This window comes from Convolutriloba macropyga, chromosome 2 (assembly GCF_964194025.1).
Source record: "Convolutriloba macropyga chromosome 2, txConMacr16.3, whole genome shotgun sequence".
In the NCBI taxonomy this organism is placed as follows: Eukaryota; Metazoa; Xenacoelomorpha; order Acoela; family Convolutidae; genus Convolutriloba; species Convolutriloba macropyga.
Genome location: NC_134469.1, coordinates 1083812 through 1111000, shown reverse-complemented (window position 1 = coordinate 1111000; position 27189 = coordinate 1083812). Strand labels below are relative to the sequence as shown.

The 27189-nt window shown below is 37.2% G+C and overlaps 1 protein-coding gene across 1 annotated transcript; it reads left to right on the top strand.

Annotated features, from left to right (window-relative positions):
- Window positions 1–689: 689 nt before the first annotated feature.
- Window positions 690–23755, top strand: LOC142335049 (uncharacterized). Its single transcript, XM_075383376.1, has 2 exons — window positions 690–823; window positions 23260–23755. The coding sequence occupies exons 1-2, from the start codon at window positions 799–801 to the stop codon at window positions 23700–23702; spliced, it is 468 nt and encodes a 155-aa protein (XP_075239491.1). The 5' UTR covers window positions 690–798; the 3' UTR covers window positions 23703–23755.
- Window positions 23756–27189: the final 3434 nt, after the last annotated feature.

Genomic DNA, 27189 nt, shown 5'->3' with positions numbered 1-27189 from the left:
CTCAGCCCGGAAAAGAAATAATTAACTTTCAATGTTCTTAAGAGGACATCCTTAGTTTGACTCTTGGTTGAAGAAAAAATCATTTTCAATACTGTCTACATGACAACAAGGTTGTATGTGCTTCAACAAAGACCCTGCGGGGGTGCTGTAAACAAGACTTTGACAATTGCATTTGCAATCATTCAACTGGTGTCAACAAATTTCAATAGCGCTGTGAAAAAAAGTTTTGCGTGATCCAAGTTGCTTATTTACGGTTTATTTTCTATGCGTGAAAAGACATTTGCTCGACGTTAAAAAGTGTGTTCGTTTGGAAAGTTTGAAAGACTATATAGTTAATCAACGGAAACATTTTGCAAATAACTTAAATAATTAAAATTACTTGAACTTTTCCTTCTCATGTTCTTTTTCCATTTTAGTGAAACTTTTTATTGCCCAAAAAAGTGAACAAAAATGGGTTAATTCTCGACTAGAGACACTTGAAAACGGAAATGTTGTTCAAAATATACTTAACAAAGATGTCTTTTGATGTCCTTTGTGTTAGAAAAATGCTTGAAAAACGAATTTTGATACTGTTTCTATATTTATATCAAAGCACAAAAACAATTTGTTATTATTTAAATTTGGGTGTCTTTTCTTAAGTCGAGGTTTAGATTTAGTCTATAATTCTTATATGTGAATTGTGTTTTTTTAGTCTGCTCGCTAGAAGGGGGATCAAAAAACAGTACCCACTTTGGCTGTTCCAATGGAGAGTGTATCCGGGTGGAATGGCTCTGTGACGGATTTTACGACTGCCACCACATGGACGACGAAACTCACTGCCCAGGTACGTTTTTCAAATTTAATTTTTTCTGGGTCGAGATTTTTACTGAAGGTTATGTAAGAAATGCACTGACAGCGGCTGAAAGGACATATTTTTCAGAGGATAAATCTTACATAATTATCCGGTTTATGTGCTAAGTCTTCAACACATTTCTTACATAATTTCAGCACTCATCAACAAAGTAAGCAGATAATTGTATCACTTTTCCGCTAGCAAATATTTTTAGAGCGTGCGCCTGTCATCGCTTGTCGAGCAGCGTCTATTCATGGGTTGACCAAAAGTCTTTTCATAAGTCTGCTTATTTGCAACTTCGGATTTTTACGGTGCAATGCTGTTTAGTCTTTATCCGGTGCTGCTTCTGTACGTACAGAAGCAACACCGGGTAAAGACTAAACAGCATCGCACCAGAGCAGTCCAACTTAAAAATCAGTTTAAAAATTGAAAAAAATCTAATTGGCTGAATGAAATCAGGCAGTTTAAGCAAAAAAACTGTCTTCCTTCCGTTAGCCACGATGAAGGGGTGACGCTTTTCAGTTGTTCTCCACTCCAAAAACATGAGTTATCGCTTTCAAGCAAAAACAACGCAGATTGACTAAAGGCTCTTTAGAATTGCATAAGATGAATGAGCGTACATGCCGACTACGATAAAAAAAATAGTGAGCATAAAAATTGCACATAAAAATATTATGTAAAAAATGTACTGAAAGCACTGAAAATGTCTCTTTTTCCCAAGTAATGAAAATATGTGGGAACTGTGCTGAAATTTTGTAGTGATCAATATATGTAGGCAATGTGTAAAAAAATTCGCTAAGTTTTTAACGAAAAATGAGTTGACATTTGCTGAAAACAAAATTTATTTAATAAATTCAGCGCCTAAAAGTCAATTTAAACACATTCAGCATTTTTATTATTTACTTTCAGCACTTTCAGCACATTTTTTGCAAAAAATCCCGATTAGAACCACTCACATCCCGACCCAGTTTCAGTGTAAATGTCACGACCATAAGCGTATCTTTCCATTTGGAGAATAAACTTTGAACAATATAGCGGGTGAAAGTAATATAAGTGGGTGTACATTATTTGCACACTCAAAAACACGTTCCTTGTTTTTACTTAAAGATTTATCAATTAACGGCACGTACTCTCTTACTGTGGATCGCAACGAAAAGGGTGTGGGGGCAGAAACAGAAAAATCGTTATTTAACCATAGGTGAAATAGTTACATGTCAACGCATTTGATTCAAAGCACCTGATTTGGTCTGACATATTACAAGAATAAAGGAAATTTGGTTGTCCGTTTTTGTAAGTTTAATGTAAAAGTGTAAGTACATATGGTACTAAACTATCAATCGACGGAGTAAATTCATAGCTGTTTCTTAACATCATGCAGAGTTCTCAAAACGTCTGTTTGTTAAGGTTAAAATTATGACTTAAGGTAATTTAGTCCATTTACAGTAAACTCGGTTTTTCTCCCAAAGTGTCTTGTTCTTATTAATTCTAAAACTTGATATTTTAGTGCTGATTTTTCAAAACAGACCATTATATATAAACTTGACACACTTCTTAAACAAAACATGTATTTAATAGGCATATATTTCTTAGATCTAGACTAAATCTTAGCCTTCTTAGACTAATTTTTGGCCTAGTTCTTGAGTATGATCATTTAGTACTCTTATATTAAAAGAGGCAACTTAAGCATAACTTAATAAACTTAATAAACGAAACAAGATTTTGAAGCCCAATAATTATTGTGACAAAGTAGTTATCATAGCAAAACAAAAAAACTTTCTGTTTTTGGAACGTCAAACCCACTCTGCCAGTATTTTTGCACCATTTTCTCATTTGAAAAATAGTGACATTACAATGGATAACAGTTACAAAAAAATGAAAAAAAAATATTTGCTCTAACTAACGTATTTAAATTTTTTCAATCTTCACCGCCCATAATGAAATGGTCCTGATCAATTATTTATATTTAGTAAATTCAGCGCCGAAAAGTGAAATTTAATTACATTCAGCATATTTCTTGTTTACTCTCGACATATTCAGCGCAGTTTTTCACAAAAATTCCCGATTATACCGGCTCACATCTTGTCCCAGTTTAAGAGTAAATGTCACGATTATAAGCGGATCTTTTCCATTTGTAGTATAAATTTTGAAAAATAGAGTTGGTGAAAATAATATAAGTGGGTGTACTTTATTTGCACACCCAAGAGGCAGGTTCCATGTTTTTACTCAAAGGTCCACTATGTAATGGCACGTACTCTCTAACTGTGGTGCGCAACGAAAAGGTTGTTGGGGGCAGAAAAGGAAATATTTCTCATAAGCAGAGGTGAAATAATTATATGTCAATGCATTTGTTTCAAAACACGTAATATGGTTAGGACAATTACAAGGATAAAGGAAAAATGGCGGTTCCTTTTTGTAAGTGTAACAAAAAAGTGTAATTATATATGGTCCAAATTTATCAATCAGAGGAGTATATTAATAGCCTCATAGCAGTTTCTTGAAATCATGCAGAGTTCTCCAAAATTCTGTTGAATAAGGTTTATAAATTATGACTTAAGGTAGTTCATTTCATTTATAGTAGACTCGGTTTTATTCTCAAAGTAACTGATTCTTCTTACTTCTAAAATATGACAATTCAGAACCAATACTTTAAAACAGACCACCAGATAAAAATTGATACACTTGATGAACAAAACAACATTTTAATAAGTTAAGATTTCTTAGATCAAGACTAAATCTTAGCAAATCATAGAAAAATTTCTGCTTTTGAGACTTCGAACCTGTTTTGCAAATAAATTGTCACTACTTTCCAAATACCATCTGTTTAGGCAAACTGCATTTGCAACTAGTTTACAGTTTACAGAACGTATTAGTTAGTAACGAAAAACAGAAAAAACTTGGTAACCTATTTTCCCTAGAAAACTGTCATACGGACTGGATATCTGTCTTGAAAATATCCGTTACTGTTTTTAGTTCCTATCTTAGTTTTCCCAATTCCAAGGGCAGTTAAATTATTTCAATTTCAAAAGTTTTAATTCGTCAGTCATTTTTGTTGCAATCATCATTTGATCTGGTTCTAGACAAGAAACTGTCTATTCACATGTGTAAATAACACTAAAATCCTCTCTCGTGCATGAATAACATATGATCTCATTTAACTTCCTTTAAATTAATTTTGTGTAATTTCAACACATTCTGTCAATTGCGTTCAAACTAATCAGTTGCAGTTTAAACTAAGCAAACAACTTTTTAAAAGTAAGCTTAGAAAGTAAACTAGTCATTCGCGTTAAGAATAAATAATTTCAAAAGTAAAGTTTTTTATCGATCTGGGATGTTTGGCAATCGCACCGCAATTGCCTCATTTGAATAAGCAGTAATCAATCGCGACTTAATTGACAAAGGACACTGTTCAACAGTACAACATGACGCGGTCAGCAACGGATTCTTGAAAAACTCCCCTGCATATAGACGCTTTCTGGGAGAAAGCAACCGTCACGCTACACCTTTCGTGGGACAAAGGGACGCAACAATGAAATTGTCCTTGCCTGTCAAAAAAGGCATACAAATGGAAATTCATCTCAACAGACCACCAACTGGAGTCACACGCCCACTTGTACCTGTGTATGAGAAACCAGTAGAAAATCAAACTCAGGCAATCGAACGCGATATAAATATTCGCAATCGACAACTAAAGGTGACATGGAGAAACAGATGAAAGAAGATTGGCGTGATCGACATGATGTGCGGCGATAAACCTTGGAACATTTGCGACAAAAAAGCGCCTTAACTTCTCTATCTCGAACTCGGAACAGAAGGACGCAGGGTTTTCACAAACAAACACCCGCATTTTCCCATCAAAAAAGAGCCGATGAAAGAAATTAAGAAATTTGGCGTGAAATGTAGGAATCTTTTACAAAAACAAAGAAAAAAACTTGTGAGCATTTTGTCTTTTTTTCAAAAGAGAATCTATCTGTGGAGAGTTTCTATGGGAGACCCATTGAACAATCGGAAAATTCTACCATGGGAGACGAGGAAACAACACTCATACGTGATACACTCATTTTGAATATGTTGGCCTTAGATACACAAAATGCTTCTTCAAGAAACGGTGTCACCATCAAAAGCCCTCAAAATAGCTATTCATATGGAGGGGGAAGCCCAGAACCAACAAAAGACTAACCAAAATCTTGACACGAATGCTCAATCAATGAACAGAGTCAATAACTTTCAAGGCCGCAGTCGCACCACAAGCTACCAGCAACAACGGAAAAACTTCACTCGCTACCCAATTGTCCCTCATAACTCTCAAAATACCATTACTTGTGCAAACTGTGGTCAACTATAGAGCAAGAAATACCGTCAAATATGCCCCACAAAAGGAAAGATATCAACAATTGCAGAATTTAGGCCACTTTGACAAAAAGTGCTGAAAACCCAAGAAAAAACATTCTCAAATGCCACAACCCCAATAAACAAATGTCAGCCAGATCAACACAACAGCTACCAAAAGCGCCGTTGAGGAATCTATCAACTATATAAATAGTTATCAACAAATATACGAACCATCACATGACTCCAATTATGACAGCAATTCCGATTACTATGTTGCAGCTATCTCTAGTGATGCAGCACATCAATTTGCACGAATCAATGCAAAAACTAACTACCGAAAAATCATTGCAAACTCGATGATTGATTCTGCTATCGTGTGCAGTGTCATCACCAAAACTTTGGCTAATAATATTCTTAACAGTGCCCCATCAGCACCATGGATTGCTTCATCATGTGAAAAAGATCTCAAAACATTTTCAAATGAACCGATCAACGTACTCGGAAAAAATTCAACCACAGTTGTCTACAGCGATTGGATATGTGAGGACGAATGCCTTGCAGTAGTAGAGGATGGTCACAAACTTATCAATGGAAGAAATCTTTTCATTAGTCTTGGCCTGGCAGTGGTTCAACAATAGGCAAAAAGAGGAAAATGTGTTAATAATATTGAAAACTCTGCATACGAAGTAAAACAAGCAAACGCATCACAATTTCCCGACCTCGTTTCAAGGAATGGCTTTTCAAAGACACATGTTAAATCAAAATTTCATCAAAAATTTACAGCAAATCATCAAAAAGTTCGTCGCGTTCCAGTTAACCTACAACCTAGAGTTGCTGCTGAATTAGACCGACTGCAAAAAAAATACACATCAAAAATTCATCAATTTGTTCTCAAATTTGTTCTCAAAAAAATTTCATTTCCTTGAGAGTAACTACATAAAAGAAAGAACAATCTATAAAATTCGCATAAGAGTCTAAAGTCTTTAACAAAACAATTCATAAAAATAAATATCAAAAACCTAACAAAAAAATGTTAATAGATTCAATATCACAACATCTCTCAAACACACAAAACGATCAACAAGCATATTTCCTAACCATAGAAATTAAATAGGCATAGAGTCTATTACAATTACACAAAATAATTGCTAAACATTGTAACATTAATATCATTTTTGGGAAAATCAACAGGTACATACAAGTTTAAAACTGGATTATGCGGCCACACCGATATGCCAGCTGAATTTTAAGAGCAATAGACTACACACTCGTAGCTTTCCAAAACCTATACTGTTTCCTAGATGACATTATAATATATGGTGTTTGATCAGAATCTGACCATATCAATTATGTAATCAAATGCCTCAAAAAATTAAACGAGGATAATTTGGGCATCGATCTCCAAAAATGCTTTGGTTATAAAATTAACCGAACTGGTATTTCGCTGCTCGAATGCAAGACTGCAGCTATTTTAGCAATACCGCCACCAACTACAATCAAATGTCTAAGATTATTCCATTGTTCAGTACCTTAAATCAGTAAAGATATACTAAATTTGACCCAACTTTGCCACCCCTCAGACCACTCCTGAAAAAGTCTGTCAAATACATCTGGACTGAGACACATACCAAATATTTTAATACATTTAAAGATAAAGTAGCGCAAAGCACTAAAAACTGCCATTATAATCCCAAATTTGATGCTCAAGTAAAATGCGACGCTTCGCTTTCTTGACATGGCGCAACACTTGAATAACATGATCGACTACTTCCTTACAATTTTGCCATAGAACACATACCAGGAGCGAAAATGTGTCTTGTGGACTACAAATCTAGAAATCCTTTTGCGAAGGCAAAGAAAAATTCATTATGCGATGAACAATTTGTAGTGGAAACAATATCAAAAGTCCGGGATTCCTTCAAACACCTTATTGAAAGTAAACCTTCAACACTACATGAACCAAATAAATTTTTAAATTTGTATTCGCCCATTTCAAAACCAATCCAGCAATTTGCACCGCAAACACACATATAAAAAACAGAAAATTACATGTAAAGAACAAGTTAACTGAATCACATTTACCACATTCTACTTTTCGCCGGCAATTGCATCGCGCTTTACACTTTCACATAAGCTCAATAATCCAAACCTAAGAGCCTTAAAAACCCCAATCGCTTCGCAAATGCCTTGTTCACATTCTAAACAAAAATTTGCATTAAAAAATCTACCATCACTTAAATCAAATTCCATTAACAAATTCGCTGCAAATGCTTTGCAAAAAACGGACAGTAAAGAATGTGAACAATCTGAACAATTAATCTCAATAAGCCCCATATTTAATAACAATTCAACTAAGCACCAAACTCATAAATTCCAATATTAAATATCGCGAACCCAATAATTCTTCGTTTTTTGTCCACAGTTTTTCTACTAACAAGTTCATTGATGCAAATTCAAAAAAACCAACTTCAAAAAAGCCGCTTTGGAAGTCAACGAAATCTGCATCTACAAGGCATGAGTAACCGTCTCGAACAATTCTCTGACGAACACAACACCAGGCACCAACAATAACTTTTCAACAACTGAAACAACTCCTTCCACAATTTCACTGGACACAGCAGATGACCTCTGACTCTCAGAAACAATGAATCGTGTCTTCAGCAGAAAATCTCTTGGCCATATTAACGGGGATGGACGCCATCCGAAAAGAAGTCAGAGATTTCGTCAGGAGAAACGACGAGAAGTTTGAGGACATCAGTCCTTATATACACTCATATCGGCGCCATTTGAGTGTAAAACATGGCTGTCTGTGCTTAGATGAACGCATAGAAATTCCGAGATCCATTAAAGATGCCGTGTTTGCAGATATTCATTCCATCCACCCAAGGAGCTTCGCTATGTCCTCTTTTGCTCAAAATATTTGGTTACCATATATTCACCGTGACATACTAGCAAAGGCTGGTGAGTGCAAAGCTTGCGCGGATATCAGTCAGAACTTAAAACCAGCAGAGCGATTCCGCATAGCAAATGGGCACCATTAACTAATTGTATTGAACTGAATGACCAACTCCAAAAAGACTTTGACGATCCTATTAATACTGGAAAAGGAATAGAACAAAATTTCCTAATAGGCAATGATCGCTACTCAAAATACCCTACAATAGAAAAAGTAAAGAATGCTTCCAGTTCAAATGTAATTAGGATTCTAAATACACACATTTATAATGACGGAGTACCTGGGCCAATTAGATTTGACCAAGCCAGATGTTTAACAGACAAAAAGTTTGAAGAATTCTGTTCAGAAAATAGTATTGAGCCAATATAAGCCCCTGCACACAGCCATAGAACAATAGGCTTTGTTTAACGAACCATCCAAACAATTTAACGGCAATTATCATGTATGAGAGCACATTTAAATAAAAAATTTATTCTACTGCATGCAATACATGCAATCATGCAATGCTGAAAATAACTAAACGCAAAACAAGTAAAATGACGCAATTTGGGGCTCATTTTGGAAGAAAATGCATTACTCCGTCATCTAAAATTATAAAGAAATCAATTAGTAAAAAATCTGACCTATAATAATTTAAGTTAAATACTATTTAGACAAAGACACAATCCCAGGCAGAACGTATCTAACAAGCAAACAGTGGGCCAACACTGGAATATGCTCTGATGTGGATATTGAAAGAATCATTTGCGCAGCAACTGCACTTTCTTACAACGAACAGCAGAGAATGAAGGACAAAAAGAACAGATTATTGTGGTCAGAGGGTATTTCACGATCTATACCACGGAGCAAAAAAAGCATGCTGGAGAAAACCGCCCAAAAAACTTATGTCGCCAAACAAAATAAGAAAAATTTGGATGGGTTCTACAAAATTTTGGCTCCGGGTAGCACAGTTGGAAAGATCAGCCCAACAACCAGCGTAATAATAGAGACCAAAAAGAGATACGGGTTTAGCTGACAGGAGGCCACCAAAAATCACTGAAAAAACATTGGAACAAAAGATCCAAAATCACAAAAAGGGTCTTTTCAGAGAAGATCTTGGTAGCAAGCAAATCAAGCGCTCCAAGAATCAGCCTGATGACGTCAGCGTAATCTCTTAGGGTTGATTCTGTATTTACACCACAAGTAATGTGGCAAGAGCCCGCTGGATGCGAATACCCACGTGAAATCCAAAGCATGATGAGGCACTTAAAAAAATACAGGACCTCGCCCAAATATTGCATCTCAGCCCTGCCGGACAATCGCAGCCCCACCAAAACAACCATCTTCACCATGCCCATCCGCGCCGCAAATAACCCCTATCCTCAGAAAAGAAACGCCTGCTATGCAAACTACTGATATGTCTGATTCGGAAACTTCCGCAATTAGACGAAGCAAATGACAGCTCAAGAAACAAGAGAAAGAGTGCAGTCCGCAGATACAGACTATAAATCAGCATATCCAAGATACACATGGTTATTCAACCGGAGTCCCGTATCTGATACAACGTTCATAGGTACAGCGTTCCCGAAGGAACTCAAACAAACATTGTACGGTTGATCCCCGCCCAAATCTTCCAACTGAGAAAGAAATGACTGCCAATTAGATTTGACAAAGCCAGATGCTTAACAGGCAAAAAGTTTGAAGAATTCAGTGCAGAAAATAGTATTGAGCCACTATATGCCCCTTCACACAACCATAGAACAATAGGCCTTGTTTAACGAATCATCCAAAATATTTAACGACAATTATCATGTATGAGAGCACATTTAAATAAAAAATTTATTCTACTACATGCAATACGTGCAATCATTCAATGATTGAAAATAACTAAACGCAAAACAAGTAAAATGACGCCATTTGAGGCTCATTTTGGAAGAAAATTTATTACTCCGTCATCTAAAATTATAAAGAAATCAATTAGTAAAAATCTGACTTATAGTAATTTAATTAAATACTATTTAGACAAAGATGCAATCCCAGGCAGAATGTACCTAACAAGCAAACAGTGGGCCAACACTGGAATATGCTCTGATGTGGATATTGAAATAATCATTTGCGCAGCAACTGCACGTTCTCACAATGAACAGTAGAAAATGAAGGACAAAAAAAACAGATTAATGTGGTCAGAGGGAATTTCACGATCTATACCACGGAGCGAAAGAAGCATGCTGGTGAAAACCGCCCAAAAAACTTATGTCCTCAACCAAAATAAGAAAAATTTGGATGGGCTCTAAAACATTTTGGCTCCGGGTAGCACAGTTGGAAAGATGAGCCCAAAAACCAGCGTAATAAAAGAGACCAATAAGCCTGAATCAAGAGTACGCAACTCAGATAACTCAGAGTACGCGGGACCAAAAACGAGAGAGATACGGATTTAGCTAAGAGATACGAGTTTAGCTAACAGGAGGCCACCTAAAATCACTGAAAAAACATTGGAACAAAAGATCCAAAAACACAAAAGGGTCTTCTCAGAGAGGATTTTGGTAGCAAGCAAATCAAGCGCTCCAAAAAACAGCCTGATGACGTCAGCGTAATCTCTTAGGGTCGATTTTGTATTTACACCACAATTAATGTGGCAAGAGCCCTCAAATTGCGAATACCCACGTGATATCCAAAGCATGATGACGCATTTAAAAAAAACAGGACCTCGCCCAAATACTGCATCTCAGCCCTATCCAGACAATTGCAGCCCCACCAACACAACCATCATCACCAGGCCCATCCGCACCACAAATCCCCTATCCTCAGAAAAGAGAAGCGTTCTGTGCAAACTAGTGACATGTCTGATTCGGAAACTTTCGCAATTAGACGAAGCAAATGACAGCTCAAGAAACAAGAGAGAGTCCAGTCAGCAGACTATAAATTAGCATATCCAAGATACACATCGTTATTCAACCGATTTCCCCGTATCTGATACAACGTTCATTGGTACAGCGTTCCCCAAGGAACCCAAACGAATATTGGACGGTTGATCTCCTTTCAAATCTTCCAACTGAGAAAGAAATGACTGTTTTAGAAGCTGAGCAACGATCGACATTACAAAATAAAACTATTTCAAAACTTATCAAATTTCATATAATCATTTAATATATTAATATTTTTTTATTGTTTAACCGGTGAATAAAAATTAAAATTCTGATTTTGTTTTACTGTAATCTCCATTATTTCACTCAACAAGGGGGAAACGTCATACGGACTGGATATTTGTCATGAAAATTTTCATAAGCGTATTCATTTCTTATCTAGTTTTCCCAACTTCGAGGGCAGTTAATATAGTTCAATATCCTTATTTTTGTTTCATTAGCCATTTGTGCTGCAATCATCATTTGTTCAGGTTCCAGAAAACGTTTTTCATGTATATAAATACATCTTAATTCCTCTCTTCTTCATGAATAAAATATAATTTCTTTTAACTTCCTTAAACTTAATTTCGTGTAATTTGAACTCATTTTTTAAACTGCGTTCACCGTAATCAGTTGCAATTTTAAACTTAGCAAACCACTTTCCAAAAGTAAGCTTAGAAAGCAAAGTAGTCATTCGCATTGCGAATAAGCAGTTTCAAAAGTAAAGTTCTAAATCAATCTGGGAAGTTCGGCAATCTTACCGCAATTGCATCATTTGAATAAGCAGTAATCAATCGCGACTCAATTTACAAAGGACATTGTTCAGCAGTACAACAATACCGTAGCTAAATTGCCAGAAAATTCCCACGCCATTCATCAAATGGTTATTATCAACTTTTGGTTTTTGCCTTTTGGTGTCATGTCAAAGTTAATCTTTCTCTGTTATCTGTACAAAACTAATCCACAAACTGTGCATTTTGCTCGAGTAAATGTACTCAAATTTTTCACTATTTTCAACAAAATCAACCTGTCTCGTGGGCATAAATGAAATGAGGTTGATAGTAATTAAAAAGGAAATTAGATAGGTCAAGTTTACGCTGATTGGAAATGTTAATGTTGTCCACTAAAACAAAACTGTACATTGTGTGGCGTGATCGAGGTCATCTGGTAATTAATGTAAGAGTAATTTCTGTCTATACCTAATGATTGAAAACGAACATTATCTCTTCTGAAATATATAATTTTTGTAATATTGTAATAGTTACTCATATAACATAATACCTGTAAAATACACTGCCTGGATTCTTACACTAGTCTGTAAATACTCAGGTAATTCAGTGTTTCTTTTTTATCTTCCTTAGCACAGATGCAAAGATTATGTACGCTTGAATAAATACATTTCTAAATGCTAGTTTGCTTTATGTATCATATAGCACAATTTCTCTGTAACAAGCACTTACATGTCATTGCATTTGATTCAAATCATTTGAAAAATTACAACGATAGTTCACAGTTGGTTGTTTGTTTTGTAAGTTAAAGTCTAATTTTAAAAAAGTACATAAATGCTCCCAACCTTCCACTGAATAGAGTGTATTCATTACTGTTTAACTTAACTATTTAAGTTAAATTTGTAACTCATAGCTTATGGTAGTTCATTCCATTTACAGTAGACTCAGTTTTGTTCCCAAAAGGCCTGATTCTTTCTACTTCTAGAATATGATGAGTACTATAATTTTAAAAAAGGCAACTGAAACAAATCTTGATACAATTGATAAACATGATAAACAAAACAAGACTTTAATAGCCCAATAAGTTTTGTGATCAAAAACATACCATAGCAAAACATTACAAAATTTCTGCCAAACATTCAGACTTCAATGGATAACAGTTTCAAAAAAATTCAATAATGTAAAATGTTTTCTCTAAATAATGCAGTTGAATTCATTTACCATTCCCCGCCTCTCATCAAACGGTTCTGATTAACTTATGTCTTTTGCTAATGGTTGTCATGTCATGCTAAAGTTTTCTTTGATATCTTGACAATATGACAATATTAGTCCATAAACTGCATTTAGCTCAAGTAAACTGCCCGAGTTTTTCAACATTTTCAACGTTAACGTGCAACATGGGCATACATGAATCAAGGAGGCTCGGTAGAGTCCATTGCTGGTATCATAGGACTCTAATGAGGCATTATTTAATTTTACAGCGTTTTGATAAGAAGACTAAGACTAAGAGTTAAGACAAACAACAAAATCCAATAAAAACAACAAGCATTCTCTATTTTGTTTCAAAAAAACTTATCAATAACGTCAAATTTGCATCAGATAAAAACTTAAGTAAACAAATGGAATGCATTTCACCAAAAAGGATAAGGGATCTGTCTTTTTTGAGAAAATATAAAAAATGGAGTACGTAAAAAACAGAAATGTTTTAAAATAACACCGTTAAATTCTTCTTAAAAGCAATTCAAACCATTAGCTGTCAACTGAATATGTTAAATACTGCACCAAAATTTTGCACTAGATTTCTATCAAAATTCACAACAAGAAAAACAAAATTAAAGACAAAACTTGTCTTTCCAGAACATCATTGTTGCCGCTCGTCAATTCAATGATTAATACTTCCTGTTACAAAGTAAATGAACGAATTTTAGCCAATCAGAGTCGAGTATTTCTAATCTTTAATATAAGAATCAAATACTTTCTAAAACACGTAGAAAGCTCCGGAAAAATTCGTTTAACCTAATTTCATGTCAATAAAACCACGATGTGTACGGATTTTTGGCTTAATATTTTTAGGTTCTCTACATGATTGTCGGCCAATTACGATCCCATTTTGACATCAATAATATCAGACCAAAAAAGGATAAAAGCACACCAAAAAAACCTTGTTTAAGTTTCACATGTTGCTTTAAATGCTACTCATTTCTCAGATATCAATTTTCCAAGTAGAAGGTTTGTCAATTGAGTGAAACTCAATTTAAACCAAAAGATGTGAATAAAATACACATTCTCCGGTCTACGAAACAAATGATCGAATTCCCATAAATTTTTTCATCACTCTTCTAAGTTACAATTTCGTCGGCGTCTTTTGTCCTTTAGCTCTTCAAATTTCCGTGTTCCGTTTTTTTTTCAAAAACGTCGCTCTCTCAAAATTTTGTTTTTCTTTCTTCCCATCAGATCAAACCGATTTTTTGTTTCTCCCCTTCATTTAGTCCTTTGCAATAGTATGTTGTCATATGTGATGAAAAATGATTTTGTTTTTGCTGCAGTATGTTGATTGTGCTACTATGCTGATTGGTTGTTCTCGTCTTAATGCTTTCCAGGATGTGCCTTTCACGTAAGATGGCTGGATTGTCTCTTGATTTTTTCAAGTTTACTAAATTACTAGCTCCCATGTTGTATTAAATTTATTTTTTTGCTATATGTTTTAACTGTGTGATTGTTAGTTGTTTTGGATTTCTTGCCTTCTGGAGTGTGATTTAGGTTTACTCTGGAGTTACGGTTAGATCGTTTCTGGTTTTTTCCAGTTGTCATAGTCTACGAATACACCATTGTAGTTGATTTTTTTTGCTGTAGTTTTTTTAGTACTGTTGAAATGCTGATTCGTGGTTTTAGAACGGGTTTTGCTAAACGTGACTTTCGAGCTCGACTTAAGTTTGTTCTGGAGTTTTGGCTAGAAAGCTCTTGTCTTGCAGTAGCTTCTCTTTCTTCCTAGGGTGTGACTTGAGTTAATTCTAGATTTACGGCTAATTTTTTGGTAGAGTTGTTTGCTTTGATCTGCTAGCATAGTTTCTGCCCGCCTCCCTGATCACTTCCCGCCCGCTCTTTCCCGACCATCCCGTTTCCGTTGCGTTGCTCGCTTGTCGCTCGACTTCTCAACTGTCCCGTTTCCGTTGCGTCGCGCGTGGCTCGCTCTACTTCCCGTCCCTCCCGTTTCCCTTGCGTCACGCGCTGTTCGCTCGATTACTCGTCCGTCCCGTTTCCGTTGCGTCAAGTTTCTTGCTTGACCTCCCGTTTGTCACATATTTCGGTCGTGTCATGCGTTGCTCGCTTTACTTCGAATGTCTTTCTTCTCCTGTCGCGTTGAGCGCATAGCGTTCGGGGCTTGAATTCTTTTTTGTCGCTCAGTTTGTGAGTTCGACAATTTTTCTGCTTTTCGGGCGGTTTGATCATCAGTCTGTCTGAAGTCTGCTGTGTTTGGATGTCTTTTGCGTTGAGTTTTTTGTTTGAGTTTGGTTTTTTTTGGAATGTGCGTATCATAGATAACTGTATGGAGTCGTAGTTTTGCTAATTTTTTGAAATAATAACATCGTGATGTCCGGTAGTCTTGATCAAAAAGTCAAAAAATTGTAGGCTGCCAGATCAAAGCGTTAGGCTGAAACGCACTCTATACTTAAAGATATCCTTCCTTGTAAAAATAGTCAAAGTAGGCGAGTGAACGTTGAACGCCTAGTAACAAATTGCAACGAAGCCTTTATGACTGTTAGACAAAAATGAGAAAATGATTGCGTTCGCTGGAAAAGCGCAGTCAATTTTTTTCCTTCATAAGAGTCTTACTGGGTGGCAATGACAACTAAGAACGACAAAATCCTCACTTAGCCACAAAACTACATCAATTATGCTGATGACAAAGTCAGTGAAATTCAGGAACCAAGGGGTTCCATTCGTTTTAGAGTTTCTTCACTAACGGCCTGGTCAAAAACATCAAGTCAACGTATATATGATTACGTTATTACCAAAATGAAGCGCGACGAAATTGAAAAACAGAATGAAGCACCCAATTGCCTCGCTAAATGGAAAATCAAATGGAAGTGAATGAACTGGAGGAAAACAACAGGAAACAGTTGGCAGGGGCATTTGCAATTGCAATTGCTAGGAGCTCGATTAGAAGTGAAAAAGTTGTCCACGACTCGATCAACACCTTACTTGCCGTGAGTTTTAATAATGAGAAAACTGGTGAACCAGAGGTTACAAATGACCCTACAGAAAGCCCTGGCCAGAAGGATGGCGAAAGAGTGGAAGATCAGAGCACAGAAATTCCGAGGCATCTATTCCAAAAAATAGTCGAGGCAAATACTTTTTGAGCATTGAGACCTTAGAGCAACTCGGCCCGTACTATACACCACACGAAGACTTTTTGGTTATCGCTAATGAACAGGCGTTGTACCAGGCTCACCTATGTCAGCAAATGACTCAAACAAACCAACAACGCGTGGAATTTCCAAGCATGACTAACAAAGGAATCGCAAATAGGCACCCGCCTTCTGTGCACGCCCAAAGTTTTTCTACAAAATTTTACCTCTGCAAGTAATTGAAAACATTTCCCTGAAGTTTTTTTCCGCACGCACAACTTCAAAATTAACAATCCAGGGGGCTTGAATTATCAAGTGTGCCTGAGAACACTTCGGTCTAGCTTGTATACCCCCGACAACGAGTTCTTTTGTTCCTCGCGCCCTAAACGCCACTCATCTTCCTTTTGCCATTACGAATTATCCAGCTTCCGCAATAAATATCGCCTTTTACTCATGCGCCCCCCTCCCCCCAAGTCCAAACAGAAAAAAGCACAATGTGTAACCCGCTATTAGTAATGTTCTTCCCCTCTGGAACCCAGTACTTACACCTAACCTCACTGCTCCTACTCCACATGCCGGTTAGATCAATTAGCCTCCCCTACACAACAATTTTCAAAAGAAAACTTAGCGAGTACTCAAAGTCATACGCCCCGCTGCTCCTCCTATCCTAAATATGCCCAACATTTTGCGCCAAATTTGAGTCATTGACGTTTTCCAAAGCACAGACCGTCAATAGTCAACCAAGGCACCACAATATGTAGTGTGTGTACTTATATATATATATATATATATATATATATATATATATATATATATACACATGTAGCATAATATATAGTACGCCTCTGAATGTACAAGCACATATTCCACCATAACCATGAATGTTTAACTAAGAATATATCAGCATTCACCCGTTTTGATTGATAAGCAATCACCACCCGTCATACAACAGGAAAACCTGATCGCAATTGCAAATAATGTCATACCTGGTCTAGCCATTCCGGTTTTTCAGCCAATATATCCTTAGGTTAAGCCCTTTCCACTAAGTTGGAGTCGTCCGCAGGCATCTGCACGTGTTTGTCCAATCACAGACAATGCGTCAATAATTAAGGTGTTGGCTGATGCGATATCAAGCAAGAAAAATGACTCTTTGCCCTAGTGAAAACTTGCTCAGTATGATGGTTATCCATTGAATTGGCACGAACGGTTTGCTCAATTAGAAAGGGCATAATGACTCGCAAACGCTAATTGATGACGTTACATTGACTTATCTCAAAACGCTTGTCGCTGGTAAAGCCAATATTGCAATTGCCGAGTTTGCTTACTGTGGATTAATGAACAAGGATGCACAAAGGACTTTAGAACGTAGATTTGGCCAGCCAGAGGCAGTCGTAAGATCACGATTGGATAAACTCTGGATAAATTTTCTGCCCGATGAATTCACAATAGTGATAACATTATTACATATTCTGCGGCAATATCCAGCCTCGTTGGGGTCTTCAAGTCAATATCGTGTGACGCTGACTTGAAAAGCGCTTCCCTGCTAAACCAAGCGATAAAGAAGATACCACCAAACATGAAAGAGTGGTGGTTGCTCTTTACGGTTAAAAAGCACTGGGTTAAGCCTACTCTCCTTGACATTAGGGATTAGCTTTGAGAAAAAGCTGAGGCCCACGGTCTTATGAAACAAAGTGCAACCAGGTCAAAATCTGAAGATAACAGCACTTCAGTAACCAAGACCAAAACAGCCTAAAAAGTGTTTATATCAAATTCACAGTACAGGGAAACAAAGAAGCAAATGCCATCTTCTTTCACAAACAATTCCTCTCAATGCATTGTTTCCAAAAATCACCACCGGCTATGGGAGTGCCCAGGTTTCAAAGAAAAGAATCCAACCCATCGAGTTAAATTGCTGGCTTAAAATAAAATTTGCTTTTTGTGCTTAGGGGCCAAGAACATATTCCACCAGTGCCCTCAATCAAGAAAGTGGCGGGCAGAAGGGTGCAATAGTTTGTGTAACACACTATTGTATGGAGCAGATCGAGTTTTCCCAACAAAACAGTCATCAAATCCCAATACTAATCAGCTGTCTGGCAACACAGGTCAAGTAAAGCAACCACTAGTCAACAGCCGTCTAAGAATAGCACAACCACAACCATGTCGTCTTTTCCTGACGTTAAAGGGCTCCTTCGGGTAACCGAATTGCAGTTGATCCATTGGTCCCGTTAAGATACCAAGCCTTTGTTTTGAATGATACCACCTGCAGTAACTCTTGGGTGGCCGGTAGTCTCGCAGATAGACTTGGTTTGTACGGTAAACCACATAAGCTATCTGTCAAGGGTATTAATCCCGAAGAAGTAGTTGATACTAGAGTTGTTGAACTTACTGTGAAACCAAGAGAACATCAGTATTTCGGACGATTTTCAATCTACCCTTTCGTTAAAGAGAGCCTGAACGTTGAGACCAATATAACTAATGTACTTGCCCTACGAGAGACTTACCCATACTGAGCCGTCATTGATCCCGTGGCATAATCCTGTAAACACATTGAGATGATACGCGGACAAGATGTCTATAATGCCATCTGCCCGTTAGAATAACTCTCTGCCGATGGAAGCGTTCGGTTATCATCAAATTCGAGTTTCACCACAATGTGCCTTAAACTGAATATCGAACTTGAAAATGAGTTAGCAAGTCAAACAAAGTCATGGTACGACCTTGAATTCTTCGGGACAAACAAGGAGGTCGTCCCACAATCTGCAACAGATGCAGGGACTCGCGAAACTCTTGAGATTTCCACCGTACCCAATGGACTGAGATAAGATGTTGGATTGTTGTGGGAAGCCGATAACACCAAGCTCCCAAATTATTCCTTCTACTAGCCTGTGTAACAAAAGTCTTTCAAAAAACGATTGGCCAAAGATGAAGGCTTTAGAGAAAAGTATACTAGTACTGTCAAGGAGGATCTAAATAAGAGTTATGTAATTGAGGTTCCGGACGCTCGAAAGCTAGGGAACCGGTCCGGTAAGAAAGGTACCAACACCAACATCCCGTTTTAAACGCGAGCAAACCGGGTAAGGTCCGTAGGGTGCTCAAGGGAGCAGCAAAATTTCACTGTGCCTCATTGAATATGTCCTTGCTCGATAGCCCTGATTTGCTCCGAAACTCAATTTATGTAATTCTCCGCTCCCAACTATAGCCATATGCCGGCTTTGCCGACATCGAGGTAATGTTTCTACAGATTGGGGTATTACCATCAAATCAGCCATAACTTCACTTTCTTTGGCGGGATGACCCCACAACTAATTTTGTATTTTATCAATGTATACGCAATATCTTTGGAGCTAAAGACTCGCCCACTTGCGCTAACTATGCAACACCACGCACTGCTAAAGAAATAAACAAGTTTCAACCAGAAGCTGCAAAAGCCGTCCTTGAAAACTTTCACATGGACGATTAAGTTGACTCAGTTGAGTCTCATGAATAAGCAATTATTAGATCAAAAAATTGTAACATCTTCTCCATCTCAGTGGCTTCAAGCCTAGTAAGTTTGTAAGGAATGTGCCAAATCTGGCTGGTCGAGTTGATGGTTTTCGTCAGCATACTGAACCAAAGGTTAATTTTTCAAGCCAGGAGGGTTCATCGCACCTGCTTGGGCTAAAGTAGGACCACATTAATGACTTCTTAGTTGTGAGTAGGGGCACAAGCTGCGCTATTACCAAGTAACTCAAACAGCGCTCGGTCCTACGTATTGTCTCGAAGACCTTTGACCCATTGATCTTGTCGCACCATTTGCTGTCAATGCGCGACCGCTCTTAAAAGACAACTGGTTTGTCACCGGACAACAATGGTATGACGAGCTCCCAGAGGACATGGTTCAACAATTTTAGGTTCGGAGTGCAGATTGACGGAAGCTTGAAAACATCAAAATCCCTCAAAGTTATGTTAGTGGACCTTCTGATAATATAGAAGTGCATATGTTCGGTGACATTTCCCAGGATATTTTCAGTGCCGTCAAATTCCTGCAAACAACTCCCACGGGCGAGAAAAAAACAGAGCTTGCGTTTGTTTTGCGGAAAAACGCGCTGTGCCAATCAAGTGATGACTGTCCCAAAACTCGAATTACAAGCAGCTCTACTTGTCGCTCTAGTGAAATGGGGAAATTACACAAACACTTACTGTAACTGTTAACCAAGTGTTGAAGTGGACAGACAGCCCGACCGTTCTGCAATTTATTATTTCTGTTGATACGCACAAAACTTCGTTGCAAACCTAGTTTGCAAAATTTTGGTGTATACCAGCGCTGACCGATGGAATCACGTCGCAACTAAGAATAATCCAGCTGACGCTGGTACGCGTGGAATGTCCGCTGAAGTTTTGCAACTAATCAGTTGGGTCAAGGGTCCATATTTCTTAATTAATTCAAGTTTCTCCTTCGAACCGAACAAAGATGACATTAATATAACATCAAACTTGGCGTCAACCAAGCAGTCACTATAGAAGACTTTGTATCTCTGGCTACATCTGTTAGAAGAAAGACAACTCCCGTTCCGTCGTTATTCACATTTGATAAACTTAGCTCTTATCAAAACTGCTTGCGTAATGCTTCATACGTTTTCCAATTTTTGCTGAAACATGCTGGCTACTATAACCTCGATGATAACATTACTGACCCCACTGAGATTGACGAAGCCGAGCGTCATCTCCAGTACTTGGTGCAAGGAGAGTGTTTTGAAACCAAAAAGAAGGATCTTCTTGACAATAAATCTGTCAAACCGAGCAACCGAATTGCTCCACATTTACTGTTCTCTAGCCCAAATGGACTACTCCGTTCCTCGGGCCGCGCCAAGTTTTCACTGGACGGTGGCTTTAACGTAAAGACCCCAATCATCTTAGATGCACGCTCTTAGTATCACCCCTCTGTGAAACTGTTTCTTAAACACACCTCTGCAAACCTTTACCATCAGGGCGTTGACTGCTTATGACTAATTGTGCAGGAACACTACACAATACTTAAAATAAGATCGTTCTTGCGCTCCATCAAAGCCCAATGCCTGAGGTGCAGAGAATTTTAAGCCGTAACTATGCAATCAATCATGTCTGATTTATCTAAGGAGAGACATGCATAACAATCTCCTCCCTTCAAGAACCCTGGCGTTGACTATTTGGACCTTTTTTTGTAACTGTTCGCCGTTCAACTGGAAAAGTGTGCGGATTTCTCTTCACCTTTCTTACTACTCGCGACGTCCATGTTGAAATAGTTACATCCATGGACACCAGTTCTTGTGTTATACGAGTTAAGTGGTTTGTGTCACGTAGGGGTACACTTGCCAAGATTTGGTCTGACAATGGCTTTAGTTTATTGGAGTGGAGAAAGAACTCCGAAAAAGCATCGAAAAAAATAATATTGTCAACATTGCAACTGAGTTTGCTCGCAAAGTTATAAAGCGGAAGTTCAATCCCCCCAGCGCATCACATCAGTGTCGTATTTAGGAGCGGTTGGTACGCAGCTTTAAGCGCGAGTTGTATACTGTTCTTGGCACGCTTCGTTTCACGGATGAGGTGCTGCATACTACCTTTGTCTCTTTTAGCATGCTCTCAATCAGCGCTAACATTCGTAAGCGCTGATCCGTGCTATTTGAACGCTATAACCCTCAAACACTTTCTTGTAGGAGAATACTCTACCCCCGGTATACCGTCTCTTGTCAGCAACAATGAAGTTGACCATCGTAAACGTTACGCATGTGCGCAGTCGTACGCTAATGCGTTCTGGTCCCGTTGGATCAGAGAGTACGTGCCGACGGTGAACCAACTCTCTAAGTGGCATACGCCTGCCGAGCAACACCTTAATACCGGTTAATTGGTTCGGATACTTGAGGAAATTAACCCTAGGTGTTACTACCCTACCGCTTGGATTTAAGAACTCCGTTATGGCTCCGATAGCGTCTCGCGCTTCGCCGTTTTACGTACCTCGGCCGGTTTACTCGTCCCCCCTCTTGTAAAACTTGTACCAGTTTTCTCAACATCTTTTTGCTGGCCGGAGGATGTTCCGATGTAAATGAACGAGTTTTAGCCAATCAGAATCGAGTATTTCAAATCTTTAAAATAAGAATTAAATACGTTCTAACATACGTAGAAAGCTCTGAAAAAGTTCCTTTAACCTAGTTTAAGTAAATATAACTACAATATGTACGGACTAAAGTGGTTTTCGGCTTAATATTTTTAGGTTCTCTACACGATTGTTGGCCGATTATGAACCGATTTTAATGTCAATAATATCAGACAAAAAACCGGTAAATGAGCATCAAAAAAACTTCGACGTCTAAGTTTCCCTTCTTCCCTTATACGTTTTCATATTGATCTTCGCTTGAAAATACGTTGCTTTATACTATAAAGAATTGAAACTCTAAAACGGTGGACTGTTTCAATAGAACTGCAGCTATACTGCCCAGAATGTGCTGCTTGCCTTACTTTTTGATTAATCAGAGCCCAGCTGAAACGGTGGAAGTATGAACTGTACGATACAGACAAACGTTGGCGATGGTCACAGTTTCCAGACAAAGATTTAGTTTGACTTAAAACACTATGCTTTCAAGGCAGTTATGTTGTATTGATATTGGTAAATTTTGCAGAGCTTGCATAATTTAAGCTGACAAGATTTTTGGTAATTGTGTCTGGGCTGGGCTTCAATGATACAGATTAGGCGAAGAAACTCAGATAAAACAAACTGACAAACTCTCGTGAACAAAATACTTAGCTTTAGGACACACTGATTAAGTTTTTTAAAATAATTTTTGTTTTTCTTTTTTATGATTAAAAAATCAATAAATCGTTCAATTTATGAAAGAAAACGCTGAAGATATCAAAATATGGTTGAACACCCCGCAAAAATTTTCAATGCAAAACTTAGCGGTAACCAAAAACAGTGGAACTATTTCTGAACAAAATTAGATTAATCATTGAATTAAGCTAGATTTTGATGCTGTAATGTGATCATTTTTCACAACCATATAGTTCTTTTCATTAAAAAGCAGATCAAAAGTTGATTATCATTTTGTTTGCTGACATTTTTCACACTTTTTTTAGCACAGGGAAATCCTTTGCGAGTTTTTATGGGCGTTCGATTAAAACATAGGAGTTGTCAAGATGGGTTTTTATTAGTAAACATTTTGTTTATTTTTAGAATGTGACGAAGAAACCGAATTCTTCTGTTCTGCCGATCGCCGCTGCATCAAAATTGAGCTCAAGTGCAACAGAGAACGGGACTGTTACAATGGCCAAGACGAATCGCCCGAAACTTGTCCTGAAAACTTTCCAGACCTTGACAGTCAAAACAGCAAAATAACCAAGAAAAGCAAACCATGCACCAGTTTTGACGATTCCGGGGGCGGAGGTGGAATGGGCAGAACGGAACGAGATTCCAACGAACAGGGTTCGAATCCCAGTGAGGCCCAAAGTGGGGAGAACCAGGTCCAGCCCCAAGCACAGACTCTACAACTCTCGAATGTACTTTGTGTTGATGTTGAACCAAGTTTCTCAAAATCGGCCACACTCATGGTCGTTTCAAGCATGAGAAATGTTGTATGTTGTTTGTTGCTTGCCATTACAGTTCTATTCAGTTGCTAGATAAATCATGTATTAATTCACAAATTCGTAGTCCCCCTTTTAAAAGATGAAAATGACTTTTCTGGTACAATATCCTCTCAGGATCATGGCTGCAGCGCATTTTCAGAGCAAAACTTTGAAGTAACTGCGCTGAATGTGTTGAAAGCATGTAAACACTGATCTGAAGTGCGCTGAAATTCTTAAAAAAGGCCCTTTTGTCCATTACTCGCCAAAGCAAAATCAAATTAAAACTAACTGAGCAAAAACGCCTTTTTGGCCTTTTTTGGAAATTTTTCGCAATTTTCACCATTCTTGCCTATTTGACATTACGTTACGTTACCGGAGTCTAATTAGCAAATTTAAGAGGCGAGTACATCTTTTGCATTACTAATAAGTTGGAGAATTTCAAACCAGCTGTCGCTTAAGCATTCATTGTTGCCGCATTTGAGCAATTATTACCACATAAAGCAAATGAGAATTGTGTTTACATGCATTAAGAAGGGGAAATCTGAGGGGAGATGGCTCAAGGGATTTAAGAGGCAAATTAAAACCATTTGGTAAGTAAAAACCGATACTCTTAAATGAACCACCTCACTCCCGCTACAACACACGAAATACCATACAAAAAAATAGTACCTAGGGTTCGTCTGAAAATTTTGTCTTCTACTGATATCATTATCGTTCCGTTTATCCTAAAGCATCAAAATGGTTTAACATTAAGTCTGAGCAAGCAAATTTGCTTGCTTAGGTCAGCATTGTCCGCTCCCCGTGCGTTAAGATTAGGCGTTATAGGCTTTCGCGCACAACAGTGACAGTGAGGTAAACTATTGCAAATTTATTCAAAATTGGGAATATTTGCCACTGATGTCCGCGATTGCGGAAATTGATGAAATGCGAGAAAAGCGATCAGGCTTTTGTCACTATTGTCGGAAATTTGCGTCACTGACATCCGCGCTAAGGCAACGAATTTCCGCGCAAGGCTTCTAAAGCTGATCAAAGGAGAAAAACCGGGATATAATTGGTTCTTCTTATCAAAATGTAGTGAGGGATAATTATAATTTTAATCCGTCAAAAGTTTGAAAATAAATTTATTGTTCAAAACTTAAATTAATGCAGGTTAATTTAGAGTAGGTTCCTACTTAACTTAAAGTACGAACCTAAAATGAGGGTTAATTTTTCGTTTACACCGTCAAGACTTCTGAAACTCATTAAAGGAGAAAAAGTGGGATATAATCAGTAATCTTATCAAAACAAAGTGAGGGGTAATTATAAAGTTAATCTATCAAAGGTTTGGGTAAAAATTAAAGGTCAAAGTGCAGTGATGACAATACGCCTGCTTACAAATTGTTGACATAGACATTATAAAAACGTGGTTTTTCCGAGATCAAAGACGATGGATTTTGATGAAGGAATGTCTGCAATTTTTTGTCACTGTTGTCCACAATGTAACCATTTTTATCCAACGCAAGAATGGGTGACCGATTGTCGTCACTCGTGTTAACAAACGCGGACTCTGCTGATTTTGTAGGATTGGCAACGTAATAAACTTAATAGTTTATCGTCACATTTTTCTAAGGTTTTCCAGTTCTATCATTTGTTCGGATTTTTATTCCTAAACTAGAACTTTAACGACTTTTGCAAAACTGAGAGGACTTTTCATTTTACATACTTGCATAAGTTAATTTTTCCATTCGACATTTTGAATTGCCTCAAAGTTCTTGTTTTACAGGCTGGAATTTTTTTTAAATTCAGAAATATAGCAAATTTTTTCATGCAAGAAAGAGTATACGCTCGTGTATGTACGTCCATCAAAATATGTATATCATTCAATTGTGTATCTGATGTACAATTATTTCTGCAGTTCAATTTCAAATGAGACCTAAACAACATGCAACAACCAATATTTAATTATTAACAAAATTTAATAAAAAAAGACGCATCTGATCACTTTCGAAACACGTTTTCATGCAATTGAAAACTTTTTTCATAAAAAATTTCAAAAATATGTTTCCGCGGAAAAAATGAATTATTTCTCAGATATATTTTTTGGGAGGAAAAACACCGATACGAAAACCATTCATTTTTCTCCTTAACTAATGAATCTTAAGTAATCCGGTTTAAAGCATAAAAGTAAAAATAGCTTCTCGATATCTCTCAAATAGATGAAAAGGGTTTTCATGGATGCCAGTAAATTAAAACGCACAGAAAAAATTTTATTTGTTTCAAAATTATCAACGTAAGTTATTGAAACACTTTATAAACACATGACATTGAGGCGTGCTTGCGAGAAGTGCTTGTAAAAACAAAACGTATTTTTCACTTCAACACACTTGCTGTAGTTTTAGACAAAGAAATAGAAGAGGCATGTCTGCGTTTGGACAGACCTGGTCTTTGCATCATTCTCGTGATTATATTTTTAATGTTTTTATATATGGGTTTAGCAAGCAAGCAGTTGTTAACAATAATTTTTTTATCGATTTCTGAATCCACGATTTGATTTCATTCAAAAATAAATTAAGTAAATTATTGGTCAAAAAGTTTAATAAACACAAAATAAAAACAAAAGGTGAAAACTCTTACAGGTGGACATAATTCATCCAAATAATAACAAGTTGCCACAAAATCCAAATTAATGTCATGAAAAAAAATAGAAGTTTTAGAAAATCTACAAACACGTAAGCAACTGACAGCTGTTTGAGAGAAAAGCCGTTAAAAGTTATGCAGATGAAAGACACCCCGTTCATAAACCAGTAAGTTTTTGTCAAGGAGCATGTATAAAATATATGGGAGATAAATCAATAATTATTAATTGCAGGAGTATTATTTTTAAGGCGCACGCATCTATGTGACAAAAATATGATTAAACCATATTCTCAGGCAGTTTTTCTTGATATAGCTTTTAGTAGCCTTGAAAACGATTCAACCATTCCTGTCAGATTTATAGTGCTGAGACAAAACACAAATTTTTTGCACTAAACCCAGCCAAGAAAACCAAATAACATCGGGCGAGTTGCTCGTAAAACAACAAGCAACGGCACATTTTATTTTTAGCCTACTTTTACTGGGGAATGACTGCAGCCTATCTTAGTTGCATTGACGGACTAACTTCATGAAATCAATGCTATTGAAGCTTTTATTATGAACAACTGCGCCTGATATTGATATCTTGGCCTACCTTGAACCAGTATTATATCACTAGATATATTGATGTAAAAATAATGATTTCCATCCAATTTTCACAGTAAAATGAAAATTGCCTCAAAGTTTATCATTTTTTTCACGTTTGGCTGATATTGGCCCGAATTATCAGTTCCTCTAAACAATAAAAATGAAAAGACCTGAGTTAGTAAAAAAAATGACCAATTCCATTGTATGACTCCGGGACAGGTAATTAATTTTAAGAGTTGTATGTCTGGTAAGCTATTGTTCTGTTCCAACTCAAATTGACAAGTATTAAAGATGAGTAATGTAGAAGATTAGTGGAGAGACAGTCTTTGCAATCACTCAA